We start from the raw sequence: 13968 nt of genomic DNA, 5'->3' as shown, positions 1-13968 counted from the left end.
TTGCATTGGTAAGAGAAGAAAATGTTTTCCCAGACAATCGTAGAGAATCATGATGTCAATTCATTCAGATCATGGACTCGCCACATGGTTTGTTACACAGAACCATCTGAGAAGGCCTGGCAATTTTCAAAATAATCTGTCAATTAAACTCTTACTGAAGCCAGTTGGTAGAAGAGAGAAAACTTATTTTCCATCGAGAAAAGCCTTCAGTGCCGTTCAGACACAACTGACGCTGTTGTAGTATACGCTTACTTCTTCGGCAGCTGCCAATGTTGTTTAGAACAAACTTTGTGTGCGTCATCTCGCACACCCGCCAGTTTCTCCTCACAGGACGCCGATTTGTCCGTGCTCTGGCTTACCGGAAGCAAACGCATGACAAGAAGAATTTCCATGTGATATGTAATGCCGCAATTCTCACGTGATCTTGTGACAACCAATTAAGTGTAATTAGTGATAAGATTAGCAGGGTCAGGCTGTTGCATATTCTTTGTCCCCACACCACACTGACACTTTTACAGTATTATTATTCTTTGGCCTTCCTCTTCGATGGCTCTCATAGATAATCGGAGGCTGTCATTAAGGCCCCCAAAGGCCTTGTCTCAATGTCGTAAATTAGCAAGGAGAGGCAAGTGCTTCATCAGCAGAGAAAATTGGGTTACGATTTGATATTAAGTGCTCCATCAATTGCTTGTTACCCAGCTCAATGTCTCAAAGGAGACTACGCCTTCTCAAGGGAGGTGACAAACAGTGAAAAGTGCAATCTTATTTGAAAACTGAGCAACTGCAATATTGTGTCTTAACGTATAAAGAAAAAACAAAAGGCAATTAAATAATTGATGCGTTTGAAAGTATGTGATAATAAAAATAGTTGCCTTTTTTTGTATGATGTTCCTTCCTCTTAGGTGTCATCTTATCTCGTACCAGAAAACGTGTGTGTGCGTGTGTGTGTGTGTGTGTGTGTGTGTGTGTGTGTGTGTGTGTGTGTGTGTGTGTGAGAGAGAGCATTTAATGAGGCTTGGCTTGTTATTATTGCTGGCTGGTCTCTGTTGTTGATTTTTTTCCCCCATGTGCTCCTCTCCATCCCTCTTGTAGGACACAGATCAATTTCACTGTGGCCATCGATTTCACAGCATCTAATGGTGAGTGATACGAATAGCAAAGTGTGAGTGTGTGGATGGGGAGGCAAGAATAGATAGTAGTGCTCTTTGACTGTGACATGTCCGATCTAAGGATCAAACAGACGGTGCACATACTGTACACACATTGTCGCTGTAAGTGATAGCCTTTCCTGGATATCTCGCCCTCCTAGATGCTCTGTCAATACACTCTAAATAAAGGTTATAGCAGGCATTTTAGCTAAGAATTAAATGAAGCACGTGGGGTAAAAAACATCAGCTTGTCGTGAAAGGACCACACTTAAGACTAATTACACTACTTATGCCATTAATAATGCCTGAACGCACAGCGCTCTAAAACGTTTATCCGCAAAGAAGAGCTCTTTAGTGTGACTCATAGTTATTAGACGAAAATGTTAATTTCCCAAACGATTATTACAAAATTCCTCCCCCGAACAGCTAATAATAATAGCTTAGCAATCACCTTCACAATGGGTTTCCTCCCACTGTTTGTCAATGGTTTGGCCTTCATTGTCACAAACTTCTGAATTTAAAGATATGATTCATCATCTCTGAAGACTTAATGTGAAAGCTCTACCGTAGAGGAATCAAGGTAATTGAGATCCATGGCTGCAGCAAACAGAAGTTGTTTTTATTGTCATACCATTGCACACAAACAGTATCTAGCATTCTAGAAGTGACATCTTTGTCCCTCATTACCCACAATGACCGTGACATTGATTGATTGGTCGACAGGCAATCCGTCCCAATCCACTTCGCTGCACTACATGAACCCCTACCAGCTGAACGCCTACGCCATGGCCCTGAGGGCTGTTGGGGAGATCATTCAGGACTACGACAGTGACAAGATGTTCCCCGCTTTGGGCTTTGGAGCCAAACTGCCCCCTGATGGACGGGTTTCACATGAGTTTCCACTGGTGAAGTCTACCTCTCCTTCTATCACTTTTGATTCATCAGTTCAAGTCTATTTCATGCTTTTTATTTTCAACTTCCAAAAGCATGCCACTGACTAGTCGCTCTAATGTATTGTGTTTACTCTAATTTATGGATTTTGAGCATGACCTGGTTTACGAGAACCAAGTTAATGAACTCTAATGAAAACAGTGCACTTTGATAAAGATCTTGGGGTTTGATAAATGCATTCACCAAGTCCATGAAATTGATTTTCCCAGTTTCTCTCCTTCTCAGAATGGGAACATGGAAAATCCGTACTGCAATGGTATTGAGGGCATCTTAGAGGCATACCACCAGAGTCTGAAGACAGTTCAGCTGTACGGGCCAACTAACTTCGCTCCTGTGGTGAATCATGTTGCCAGGTGAGAGAACAATGCAGCTGGTGAATAGCGAACGCTCCTATTAAAGAGGCAAAGCAACAGGGACACGACTACATAGAACAAGACCGCTCCCTTGCATATGTCAGGTTTATTATTATACCAAAGAAACAATAAGAGTCTTGGAAAATTTATTTTTACTTATACGTACTTTCATGGATATGAAATTATTATCAAAAATACAGTGACTCCTGCACAGATTTTCTCAAAAATATATTTTAAAAGTCTGTCTGTTTTCATGCAGAGAGCAGGAGACATTGTCCAATACTTTTCCAACAAACCTGACAATGTTTATGATCAGAATTTGGTTCAGCCACAATGATAGCATACAGATTATCAAGAATATGATATTCTATTAGACAGGATGTAACATGCTTAAATAGGAATTTAGACAGCTAGTGGCAGATTTAGCTGACATGGCCCTGAGGCTATTAAAATATACTGACATATCACATATCATAACACATAATGCAAAAGCATGCTATAAAGCATAAAGTATGCAAACTGTGACATGATCCAAGTAGATGCTTGTGCCCCCGACACCCACCTCCACCTCTCACTGTCACCGCTTCTCTCGCCGTCTCATTGTTTGAGCCATATCCAAACAATTCTCCATCTGATACGCCAACACTCTGCTGTAATTAAAAACGTCATTCTGATAAAAAAATGGAGTCACATTTTTTAAACTGTGGCAGGGAGCCATAGCTGTGAGAATACACAACCAGTATTGGTATTTAGCATTTGAGTGGGGGAACTCAAGTATGAAGAGAAGTTTAACAAAGGTGTCAATCCCTGAATCAAACAGAGTAAACCAGCTTTGTGTCAAACTTGATTGTTTGGACTGATTAATTAATGAGTATTTGTGAGGGATTTTAATGAACCTGAAGTACAACAACAACAAAACAAAGTGCATCTGTGTGTGTGTCTGTGTGTGTGCAGGTATGCTGCTGCGGTGCAGGATGGCTCTCAGTATTTTGTGCTCCTCATCATCACAGACGGCGTCATTTCCGACATGGCCCAGACCAAAGAGGCCATTGTAAATGTAAGAATGGGAAAGGGGCGAGACACCATGCTTTACTGCACAATATAAGGCTAGATATGCAAATGTTATGAATTAGAACAAAGTACCTTTGATGTGAATAATGAATTGACATTGTGGGACTTTGGATGAGAAGGTCGACACCACTCTCATATCTGTAGGATAAATATGAAGCTACAGCCAGTTAGCAGAGCTTAGCATAAACATTAAAACAATGGAAAATAGCTAGCTTGGCTCTGTCCAAGGGTAACTAAATCTCTGATGCTTGGCAACCTCATGGTGGCGACAACACTTTTAGAAAATGACTGCTTTCAGCCAAGGAATAGTCCATCGGATAATCCCCCATAACACAATAACTTGTTGTTTTTACCCGTCACTTGTTGTACAGATCAAACAAATAAGATGTAACGTGTTAATTATTGAGTTTTCTAGATGTTTGTCGCTGGATTTTGTTATCTTCAGTGAGAGCCAAGCTAGACGTTTCCTAAACTGTCTGTGTGTAGATTCATATTTACTGTACAGACATGAGTGTCTTTTCATGTAATTCTCTGTAAGAACAAAAATGTGTATTTCCAAAATGTAAAACTCTTCCTTTAAAATCAACATTTAAAGGCCACCAAAAGACCAGGAAACTAAAGATTATTTTCAGTATTGATTAATTGTTTAGTGCAGAGGTTTCCAAAGTGGAACGCAGGCCTGTTACCAATAAATGCCTTAGGACAGACTTTATTTTAATGTATTTGGTGTAGTTTGATGTCTAACTGCAATATGAAGCTATCTTGGCTCAATTGTTGAGTGTCTATGGGATCCAATAACATAATCATGCTTCCATCTGCATCCAGGAATAGAGGGGAAACTAAGCAGGTAAACTAAAGGATGGTGAGGAACCTTTTTCCAAGCTTTGTCTGAAGGGAGGCCCAGAGCCTCCGACTTTGTTAAAAATCAAGGAAAAGTGTAAAATGCCAATCACAATTTCCTACAGCAAAAGGAGACATATTCAATATGTTTGATGAACAGTCCGGTACCTAAATACATTATGTTTACAATGATATAAAAAAGGGAAAAGAAGAAATTCCTTAAATTTGAAGAGCTGAAACGACCAATGTTTTGCATTATTGGTTAGTATTTTTCTCTAGCTTTCTCTCTGAGATGATATTTAGCCCAGATGTTCATTGTGGTTGTCACTCTGATTCAGACATAGAAGGAAGCATGTGATAGTAGCAGTTGCTCTGCAATCTGTAAAGAAAAAATGATTGGCATAATGGCTTCACATAGCTGACATTTTCTTCTATAATTGCAAGATCAATATATAAACTAATGATTTATCTGACAGCTAAAAAGAAGAAGCTCAACACCAAAAAAAAAAAGATAGTTGTGGCCATATTTATAAAATACAGCACTTGAAAAGATGTTCCTGCCTCTGTAAATAAAAATCACATCAGTGTGCTTTATTCCTCCGAGCTTTCCCCAAAACTTGCCCTAAATCTTTTTTTCTCCAAGCTTTAAATAGTAGTTGGCTGGCTTCCTCTCTTTTCGTCTTCTTTGGTCTCTTCCTCTCATCTCCTCCTCCCTTTTCTCATCATCATCAGCCCGCCGCAGGCACAGAACACCCAGCAGACTGGATTTAAAGGGAATTTGCGACTGTTAGTCAAAACATTAGAACAGCCACACCTTCCTTTTAAGATCTTGCCTGCTGCTCTATCTCACTGCCTCTGTCTACTGATGCTTCCACTGCTTTCCCTTTAACTCTCCACGGATCCTAGGCGAGGGAGAACACACTGCTGAGGTTATATAAAAGTCTTTCCTCATACTTATTTATGCTGGAACGTACCTTCAAGAAAGAGCAAGACGATGTGGGAGAATGTGCATGAATATTTACATCTGCAGGTGGTTTATATTTGTGCATGCAGGTGTTTTTGTGCATTTCAGCCATTGTGTGGAGTGGATATGTATCCACTATGTTTGTAATAATGACCCATGTATTAGAACAAAAGGGAGATTTATTATCAGTCACAACAGAATCTGCTATTCTACCGAAAACCAACCTGACAGGTTGGTTTTGACTCAGTCACTCAGTCACTCAGCATCCCCCACCACAGCTCGGATCCCTCTGCTGCCTCATTCTTTCTCTCAGTGGAGCCCTCACTCACAAATACAAAGACTCTTGTTGTCTGTCTCCATTTCGTAACTTCTTAAAGATCTAAATCTCTTCATCTGCTCTCCCCATGCTTCTGTCACCACACGCAGTCTATAGCAACAACAACAATTCTCTGCTGCCTTTGATTTCCTTCTTTTCCCATCTTCAACTTGTTGTGCTTCATCTCTGTATCAGTGCCGGGGACAACGAAAAGTACTTCACTTCACAACCATTTTACCTCCATTAGGGCTGCACAATATATAGTTGTTGTTTTTTTATCATCATTGCAATGTCAACTTGCCCGATAAACACATTGCTAAAGACAGCGATGTTGCACTCAGGGATTTTCTTTACTTTTTAAAGAGTATTTTAATGGCATTTAAAATGCCATTAAAGCATTCCTTTTTATTGGTGCCTTTCGTTTTCATTTCAATGTTACATTTTTTCATTTCTTCGCATTTTAGCAGGATACTTTACACTTCAATATCTGTTAACTGCAATGTTTTCCCCATATTGTGCAGCCGTAACCTCCATTCACTTTGTATTGGATGCTTCTTTGTTTAAGAAGTAACGGTAAATGATACCTGGTAATGTGAAAACAACATCTCCCTATACAGCAGCAACAAGTACTGCACACAACCTCTACACAGTCCATTGCTCTGTGTAAACTATTCAGTGGTAATAGTTCACATATTTCATGGTCCTGTCATCATTCTACATTTTCACTTTCCTCAAGGTAATAGACTAAAACATTTCGTACAATAATTGCTAAGCGCTGACTACTTGGTTACGCTGCATGCCGATGGTGACAAAATGGTGACAAAGTACCTCTCGACCAGCAAAGCCTAATAGTGCAGCATATTTTTTATTTGCCACTCACTCATTTACTCACTCACTCATTTACAGGAACCGGTACCAAATTACTAAAATACCAGAGTATCGATACGGTCTGGAGATAACGGTTGTGCTATCGATACTTTACAAGTTAGGGAGCGAGATCTCCGCAGAAAATAGCAGCGTCGCAAACCTTCTCTCTCTCTCTTTACTCAGACACACACATAGTACAGCACGAGACACACGTCATGGCAGAGAGAACAAAAAGATCCAAAGTGTGGCAAGCTTTCCATTCTCGTACACGCGTATGCATATGAGGTTTTACAGTGCTATTGGTAGACAAAAGCAAATTCTCATTTATAACCAGGAACTGTCAATGTTGCCGCCTGAAATTTAACAGATGTTGTCAGCTAGTTAATTAAGCTAACCTAAGTTGGAAAAGCATTGACTGACTCTCGACTGACCTGTTTTAAAAAAGAAAACGCTGTAAAAGTGATGTTTAATATGCACTTGATAGCTACATGATATTAGGCAAAAAGATTGAGGCTTAACTCGCATCGCTCATAATGGAGTTGCATTTAAAACAGTAGCTACCCATTTCCACACACTACTGCTTTCACAGACAATTGCCCACATGAACAAGGTTAGGCTTCACCACTGCAGGGCCCTCTGGACATGTGTGATTAAATACACCACTGTAATTGGCAATTACTGTTTAATGAAGGTTGTTGCATCTCCCAAAATGTTTTTTATTATTTTTCGTCCCGTTAATTAGCAGAATATCTAACATTGTTATAATAATAAGTTTAAAGAACTATCCTGTCAGAAGTATGTGATCTCTGAGCACAAATAAACAAGATCAAAGTTACAAAAATGTTTGATTATAAATGGATAATTTCAATGTACACTTGGCTAGTAAAGAATGTGGCAACATCACCGTAAGTATGATGAAAATGAAAAGCTTTCATTTTCATTAAATCAACATGTGAATGACAGAATAGAACGTCAGGAAAAACCTGCAACTTTCAAATACACAAAAAGTCTTCTAACAACTGGGTGTGCTACTCTTAATGTAGTATTATTAGCACTCGGCTGGCTTTTTAAGTGTCTCTAATCTGCTGCCTTAAGCTTTTCTCTGAACTGAGCTCTGACACAGCCAATGGCAGATGGTCCGGTGACTCAGGTGACTCCCTGTGCTGACAGGACAGTCACCTCTCCAAACACGTATCCATAAACCTGTTTGTGTGTGTATTTGCGTGGCCACATATGCAATAACATACACCCATTAAAGCATGCATGACATCTGGATTTTAGCAACACGTGCATACTGAGTTGTTGAGGTAATGAGTGATGATTGATGCTGTGTTTTGTTGTCTCATTAAACTGGATCGCCACTGCAAAAGTGGGGCACGGTGCGTTGCCAGGTTATTTTTGGTGGCGTTTGATGTGTGCATTTATATCTGCACGTATGAGTGTTTGTGTGCGCGTAGGAGGACAGGCACTGACAGGAGTTGCGTTGAACACTGATAATCGCGCTGATGTGCTGTGAAGGAGGCGGTGTTCTGCTCTCACCCCCGTGGCAAAAGAAGTTCCACGATTTGCTACGCCGCGTTTGTCTCGAGCCAGAGATAAAACTGCACTTGTTATAACTGCTTTTTGAAAATATGGGACCCCAGAAAAAACTTGTTACACATAATAGAGGCTTTTGTATTTATGTTGACATCTATCTGGAAATTATAACAGTAACAAACATGGCCTGTCAAAATGCGATGCAGTCACAGTGACTCAAGCAGAATGTAAAGAAAATCACTCTAGCTGCATTTAATACAGTAAGGCGAACAAAAGAAGAGAAGCTGTTTTGGCTGCTTGAAGAGAAATATTTACTTAAACATACAGTGTGTTTGTTGGTTATTAGAGCTGGTTTAGATTAAATCAATATAAACTGATTTACCTATTACATTTAATTAAACAATAATTAGATTGATGTTCAACTGGTAGGCATTATGTCAGAAAAAGTCTTCATATATAAAGCAAAGACCACCCCTTTGGTCCAGACTGAAATATATAAACTATTAATGGATTTACATGAAATTGTATACAAACATTCATGTACCCCGGAGGAAGAATCCTGTTGACTTTGATTATCCCCCGACTTTTTGTCTAATGCCACCAGCAGCTCAAACCTTTCACTTATCTAGTGACATCTCTCAACATCTATGGTGTGACATTTCTCAGCAAATATTTGATGGACTTGAAATTTGGTATTTTTGTCCCATATGGGCAAAATCAACATTGGTGTTCCCTTAACGTTTTACCTATTGTCACTATAAGGTCAAATGACATTTCCATCCTGTTGGAGAACGCTTTGGTTGGATGCAGGTTAATAGTCTGTGTGGGGAGCAAAAGAGAAACGTATTGGCCGCAATGCAATCTGGGAATCCATCGGCTATAATCTGACGATGATTTAGTTTTTCATTGGTTTAAAATAAGCTTGTAAACTGGCTTCTTGTGAAACAATCCAGAAGTGCATGCCGTTTTTCAACTTCAACTCCAGTCTTGCATCTCAAGAGTGTAAACAATGAGCTGCGCATGGAAAAGGAAGTCTGTGCTTATCCGCTGGCTACACCTCAACCCCAGAAATTAGCCTCTTGCCCCCGGAGGCTTATCCGTCGTCAGGCCGATAGCCTTGGGTTTCAAGATTAATCTTGTCTTTATTTGTAGTGCTAATTAGCAAGTGTTAGCATGCTAACATGCTAAACTAAGATGGTCAACATGGTTAATTTCCCAGTCCTGTGTGTTTCATAAATGTTGGTATCTTTTGCTTATATCTAGATGTTGCCTTTGTTCGGAGACGGTAACCCTCCACAGAAGAGAGATTGACAGCAGAGTTATCTGACTTAGATGTGATTTGGGAGCAGCTGGGCGGGTGACTGAGGATGGTCGCTGTACTGATTGAAGTTTGCACCTCCTCCCTCTCCCTCCTCTCCCAGCTCACAAATGCCACACCTTTAATTAAGACCTCATCAAGGTGTCCGCTAACACTTGTCTTCCTCCCTGTGAACTATTGTCTCCTTTTAGCCTTAAACAGCTTCTTAGAGTGTATAATGTAACAACACAACACAGCTCTTTTTGCAGGTCAGAATTTCATTAATTCAGTTTATTTCCTATGAAATAGCTTCAGCACTGATATGGCCTGTTGTCCCACTATCTCAGGGGATGCTGTTAGTGATGTCAGTGAGTTTAATCTCCACTCCCCAGCCTGATAACCAGCATTCAGTGGGCAAATACAGTGTGTGTCCTTCAGAGATAAGAACCATTCATACGACAGAAAATTGGAATCCGGGACATAAAACATCTGGTATAAGGAAAGCAGAGACACAAACAAGTTTCTGCTGTAGCATCTTCCTATTTTGCTGACTTTCTCTGACTTCCTGTCTCTTTTTCTCTCTGGACGCCTGAGTTAAAGATCATTCAGCTAGTTAAAGCGTGATACAGAACATTAGCGTGGTTGTGATCTATGTGGGTGAGCATGTAATGGCTGGGATATCTGACATCATGTAATGAGCCCTTCAGGTCGGTGGCGATTTGGACAAGCGTCTCCTACTTTTTTACTAAAAGAAATGTGAACATTTTGTTTGTAAAGAAAAAAAAATGTTTGCCCACTGTTCTTTTTCAATTTCTCTGCAGGGTGCCAAGCTTCCCATGTCCATCATCATAGTTGGAGTGGGTCAGGCTGAGTTTGACGGTAGGGTGACTTCATTTTTAACATTTTGACTGCTGCATTAAATGTTCTGGTCATTTTGTTAGGGCAGACACATACAGAGAGATTCCACAGTAAAAGAAAACATCTTTTAAAACATTAGTAGTGTTATATTCTGATGTTTTTTTTCATACCATCTACATAAATGAAGGCAGTGAAACAGATTAAAACATGGGCCAATAATTGACATTTTAATTCAAACAACTCGCAGTCTATTACTGTTACAGCCAGCATTAACCTCTCTGGCTCCAATTCAGAGAAACACCCGAGAGAAAATCACTGTACAAACTCATTTGAGTCAGTAGAGAAAGGATTGCGTAGGTGAATGTGGGCATAGCTGTAGAAGAAATGGCTGAGGTTAATTGCAGGGTTTACAGTGTTTAGTACAGATGATTCTAAATTGCACAGAGACTATAATAAAGGACTTATTAGTCAATTAGACATGCAATGAAGACTGATTAAAGCTGTGCAGCTCAACACCCTTTCTACTTTACTAATGCTTAAACAAAAATATATCGATTAATAAGACGACAACTAAACCTGTGCACCGGTAGTGTATCAACCTTGTCTCTGCCCTAAAGACACCCGTGTGTGCTTACTTCACACACTGTGTGTGTGTGTGTGTGTGTGTGTGTGTGTGTGTGTGTGTGTGTGTGTGTGTGTGTGTGTGTGTGTGTGTGTATCCATGCATGTGTGTGTGTGACCTTGTGTCTTCCAGCTATGGTGGAGCTGGATGGTGATGACATCAGGATCTCATCGCGGGGTAAACTGGCAGAGAGAGACATTGTTCAGGTGACTGCCCTTTACCTTTACATCATGAAAGTAACTTTCATTGCAGATTGAGACACGAGGAACTGGAAAAAACAAGTTCACAGAACCTAGGGAATTACATAGAAAATGTCAGCACAACCACATTCAGATAACAGACAATACGGTCGATAAACATTTATCAAGCTTGGGCTCATGCAGTCTCTAGCCGTGAGATACAGATCACCACTTACAGGCAACAGTGATTTACAGTATAGGTACTGTGTCATATTTTTACATTTGCGTTTTAAATTCATGCTGTTGCCTCAGTTGTGCTTGTACATTAAAATGTCTGTTTCTGACAAAGCAGCATCTGTTGGCACTGGCTTCTCTAACAGATTAGGACAGCTGCGTGCTTCCAGTGAATTCCCATGGCGACAAGCGCGTTTTAAAGTTTTATAATATATGTCACTCTAGGAAATCCCATGTGTCTTATTCACAGAAAGTGGTGTTTCAACCGACTGCGGTGTCAAAACTAAACTAACTGAATAGTGGGCAAATGTGCAGGGTTTTCTAAATGTTTTATAGCAGAGATGTCAGGGTTTGGGTGGCTTACCACCTCTGCTAAACATCTTCCTGGGGAAACATGGATGTGCTATGACAAATAATACAAAAGAGGGAATCCAAAGAAATTTGATCAGGACAAAAACTTATCTTTTCACTTGGGCTCATGTATTTCCTCTCACTCTTGAGGGGAGCCAGAGTGCAGGATTAGTAACAGATCAGCATTCTAAAGCCTGCAGGATCAGCCAAATGTTGACTAACACAGGGGCTTAAACATGAGTCCTCTGGAGTTTTCCATTCAGTATGCCAACCTCCAAAAAGTTGTGTACAATGTCAAAAAGTATTCAAGCTTTTCATGAATCACTACAACAGTAGTCCCACAATCCCTAGATACAATTATGCTAGACAGAGAAAACCATGTTTACAAGTCCAGTGAAGGAATATTTCACCACCACAACTGTCACTTGTAGGCTTTATCAATTACTCACCAAGTGTTACCTTGAATTTGTGAAGAAAATTTTGTTTTTCTCTAATGCCTCCTTCGACAAATCCGTACTATTTAAAAATACTTCCACATAAACAGTACTCGCTCAGACTGTTTATGCAGAAGTGCTTTAGATAGTAGGTTTTAGCAAAGATGCAGGTGTTTGGGAAGTAGTCAGCATACAACTGATAACCAAGACTTGGATTATACTGCAGGAGTTTGTTTCTAAACGGATGTTTTGATTTAGTTTTGCTGTTGTTTAACGAGACCCCTTTTTAATTCTTCAAGACCTTTCTCCGTTTTTTGGTTCTTTGTTCTTTGACGCATGAAAGACAACAATTATTCTCAAATTTAAGGCAACACAGTGTGAGTAATTGATACACAAATGATCGTTTTGGTAAGTTACTCCTGAATATCAGCATATTGATATTCCTCTTTCTGCTCTTCTTCCTCAGTTTGTTCCCTTCAGAGATTACATGGATCGGACAGGCAACCACGTGTTAAGCATGGCTCGGCTCGCTAAAGATGTGCTAGCAGAGATCCCGGACCAGTTAATCTCTTACATGAAGAGCAGGGGGATCAAACCCAACCCAGCGCCACCTCCCTACACACCTCCCGGACACACACACCACCACACACAGATCTGAAGCCCTCCTCTTCGCTTTTCACTGAGTACTGACAGCATGCAGCAGCCACTCAAAGTCCAGTGGGAACTCTCTACCTCCTGTTTTGGTGCAAACAGGAGCTGACGCACTAGGAAATGGGTGTTGAATTTTGTGCCGTATACCCCCAGTGACTATTGGAGCAGCTTTTTTGGGGGGGGTGTTTCTCTGTGATATATTCATTTGGATGATTTCTCTTAAAGAGAGGCTCAAACTTTTAATCCAACACTGAGGCAGTGACTGTTTCACGTCTAATTTGACAGCAGGTTGGTTCAAAAAGGTCATGTTGTGGTTTAAACTTGTGCCTGTCTGTGGTTGTTTCTCTAATTGTATCAGGACGTGTGATCTTTGACCTAAGCCTTGCTCATCAGTATTTGGTGTGGCCTAATGCAGTGATATTTTTTAGTCACCTTTTCCCTTCTGGAAATTAGTTTTTGTATTTGGGGATTATCTCTATATCTGCTAATGCATCGGTTATAATTAAGGAGAAATTGCAGGTGTGTAGTTTACGGTTTATTACGTTACCAACTTTAAATCAGGCTTTTCATACCTTAAGGTATCACCTCCACTCTTCTTTATTCGGTAAATGTTTATAAGAGCATGTTGTATGAGAAGTTAATTCCCCATATCCCAGTATATTTATTCTCCAATGTTATTTAGAGTGGCATGGGCATTTAATAGATCTGTTTTGAAGTGGGGCCAATTATTTAAGTTATTGCATATAAAAAGCACAACTTGTCTCTATACCAAGGACAGCATTATGATGATGCTACCAGGTTGAATCATATTTAATCATTTTGAACGCTGCCATTCATTGTTTGTGAGGAAAGTTAAAGGATCTCATTCAGTAAGGATGAACTTCCATCACAAAGGATGATGTTGCACAAGAGGATCATTAACCAATTACTCGTAACCTGTTTTCATTTGTTTGGTAATATTTCATAAATAAAAGTTACCATATAAGTAAAAGACGGACCATGAAAGAGGAAAAAGAAATAAAGACCACAAAATACAACAAAACATGTCATAAATACTCTTCATAGCTGTAGTCAACCTGGCAAAGCGGGCAACAACCACTAAAATTACATTATTATATACACAACTAAAGCACAATATACACGGACAGTGAGGGTCTTGGTTTTTACCAAGTCTTGTGGATTGAATTCTCGTTTCATACCTTTCCTATGTGTACATGTCACATATTAATGATATAAATGTGTATTTTATCAAAATATAATTAACTGACATACCGCAAACATAGGGCGCAGGTAGCA

The 13968-nt window shown here is 39.9% G+C and overlaps 1 protein-coding gene across 2 annotated transcripts in view; it reads left to right on the top strand.

Moving 5' to 3' along the window:
* The window catches only part of cpne5b (copine Vb), a gene marked incomplete at both ends in the record, with an annotated part of 90360 nt that extends 77681 nt beyond the window's left edge, over positions 1-12679 (top strand). For both annotated transcript variants that reach the window (XM_079186632.1, XM_079186631.1), the window contains 7 exons: positions 1093-1139; positions 1872-2053; positions 2325-2452; positions 3407-3509; positions 10165-10222; positions 10956-11029; positions 12488-12679. In XM_079186632.1, the coding sequence (XP_079042758.1) occupies positions 1093-1139; positions 1872-2053; positions 2325-2452; positions 3407-3509; positions 10165-10222; positions 10956-11029; positions 12488-12679 (784 nt within the window). The remainder of the gene's footprint in view (positions 1-1092; positions 1140-1871; positions 2054-2324; positions 2453-3406; positions 3510-10164; positions 10223-10955; positions 11030-12487) is intronic.
* Positions 12680-13968: the final 1289 nt, after the last annotated feature.

Source organism: Pholis gunnellus (genome assembly GCF_910591455.1).
Source record: "Pholis gunnellus genome assembly, chromosome: 3".
Lineage (NCBI taxonomy): Eukaryota > Metazoa > Chordata > Actinopteri > Perciformes > Pholidae > Pholis > Pholis gunnellus.
The sequence above is the reverse complement of the archived record's forward strand: the minus strand, read 5'-3'. Positions and strand labels throughout refer to the sequence as shown.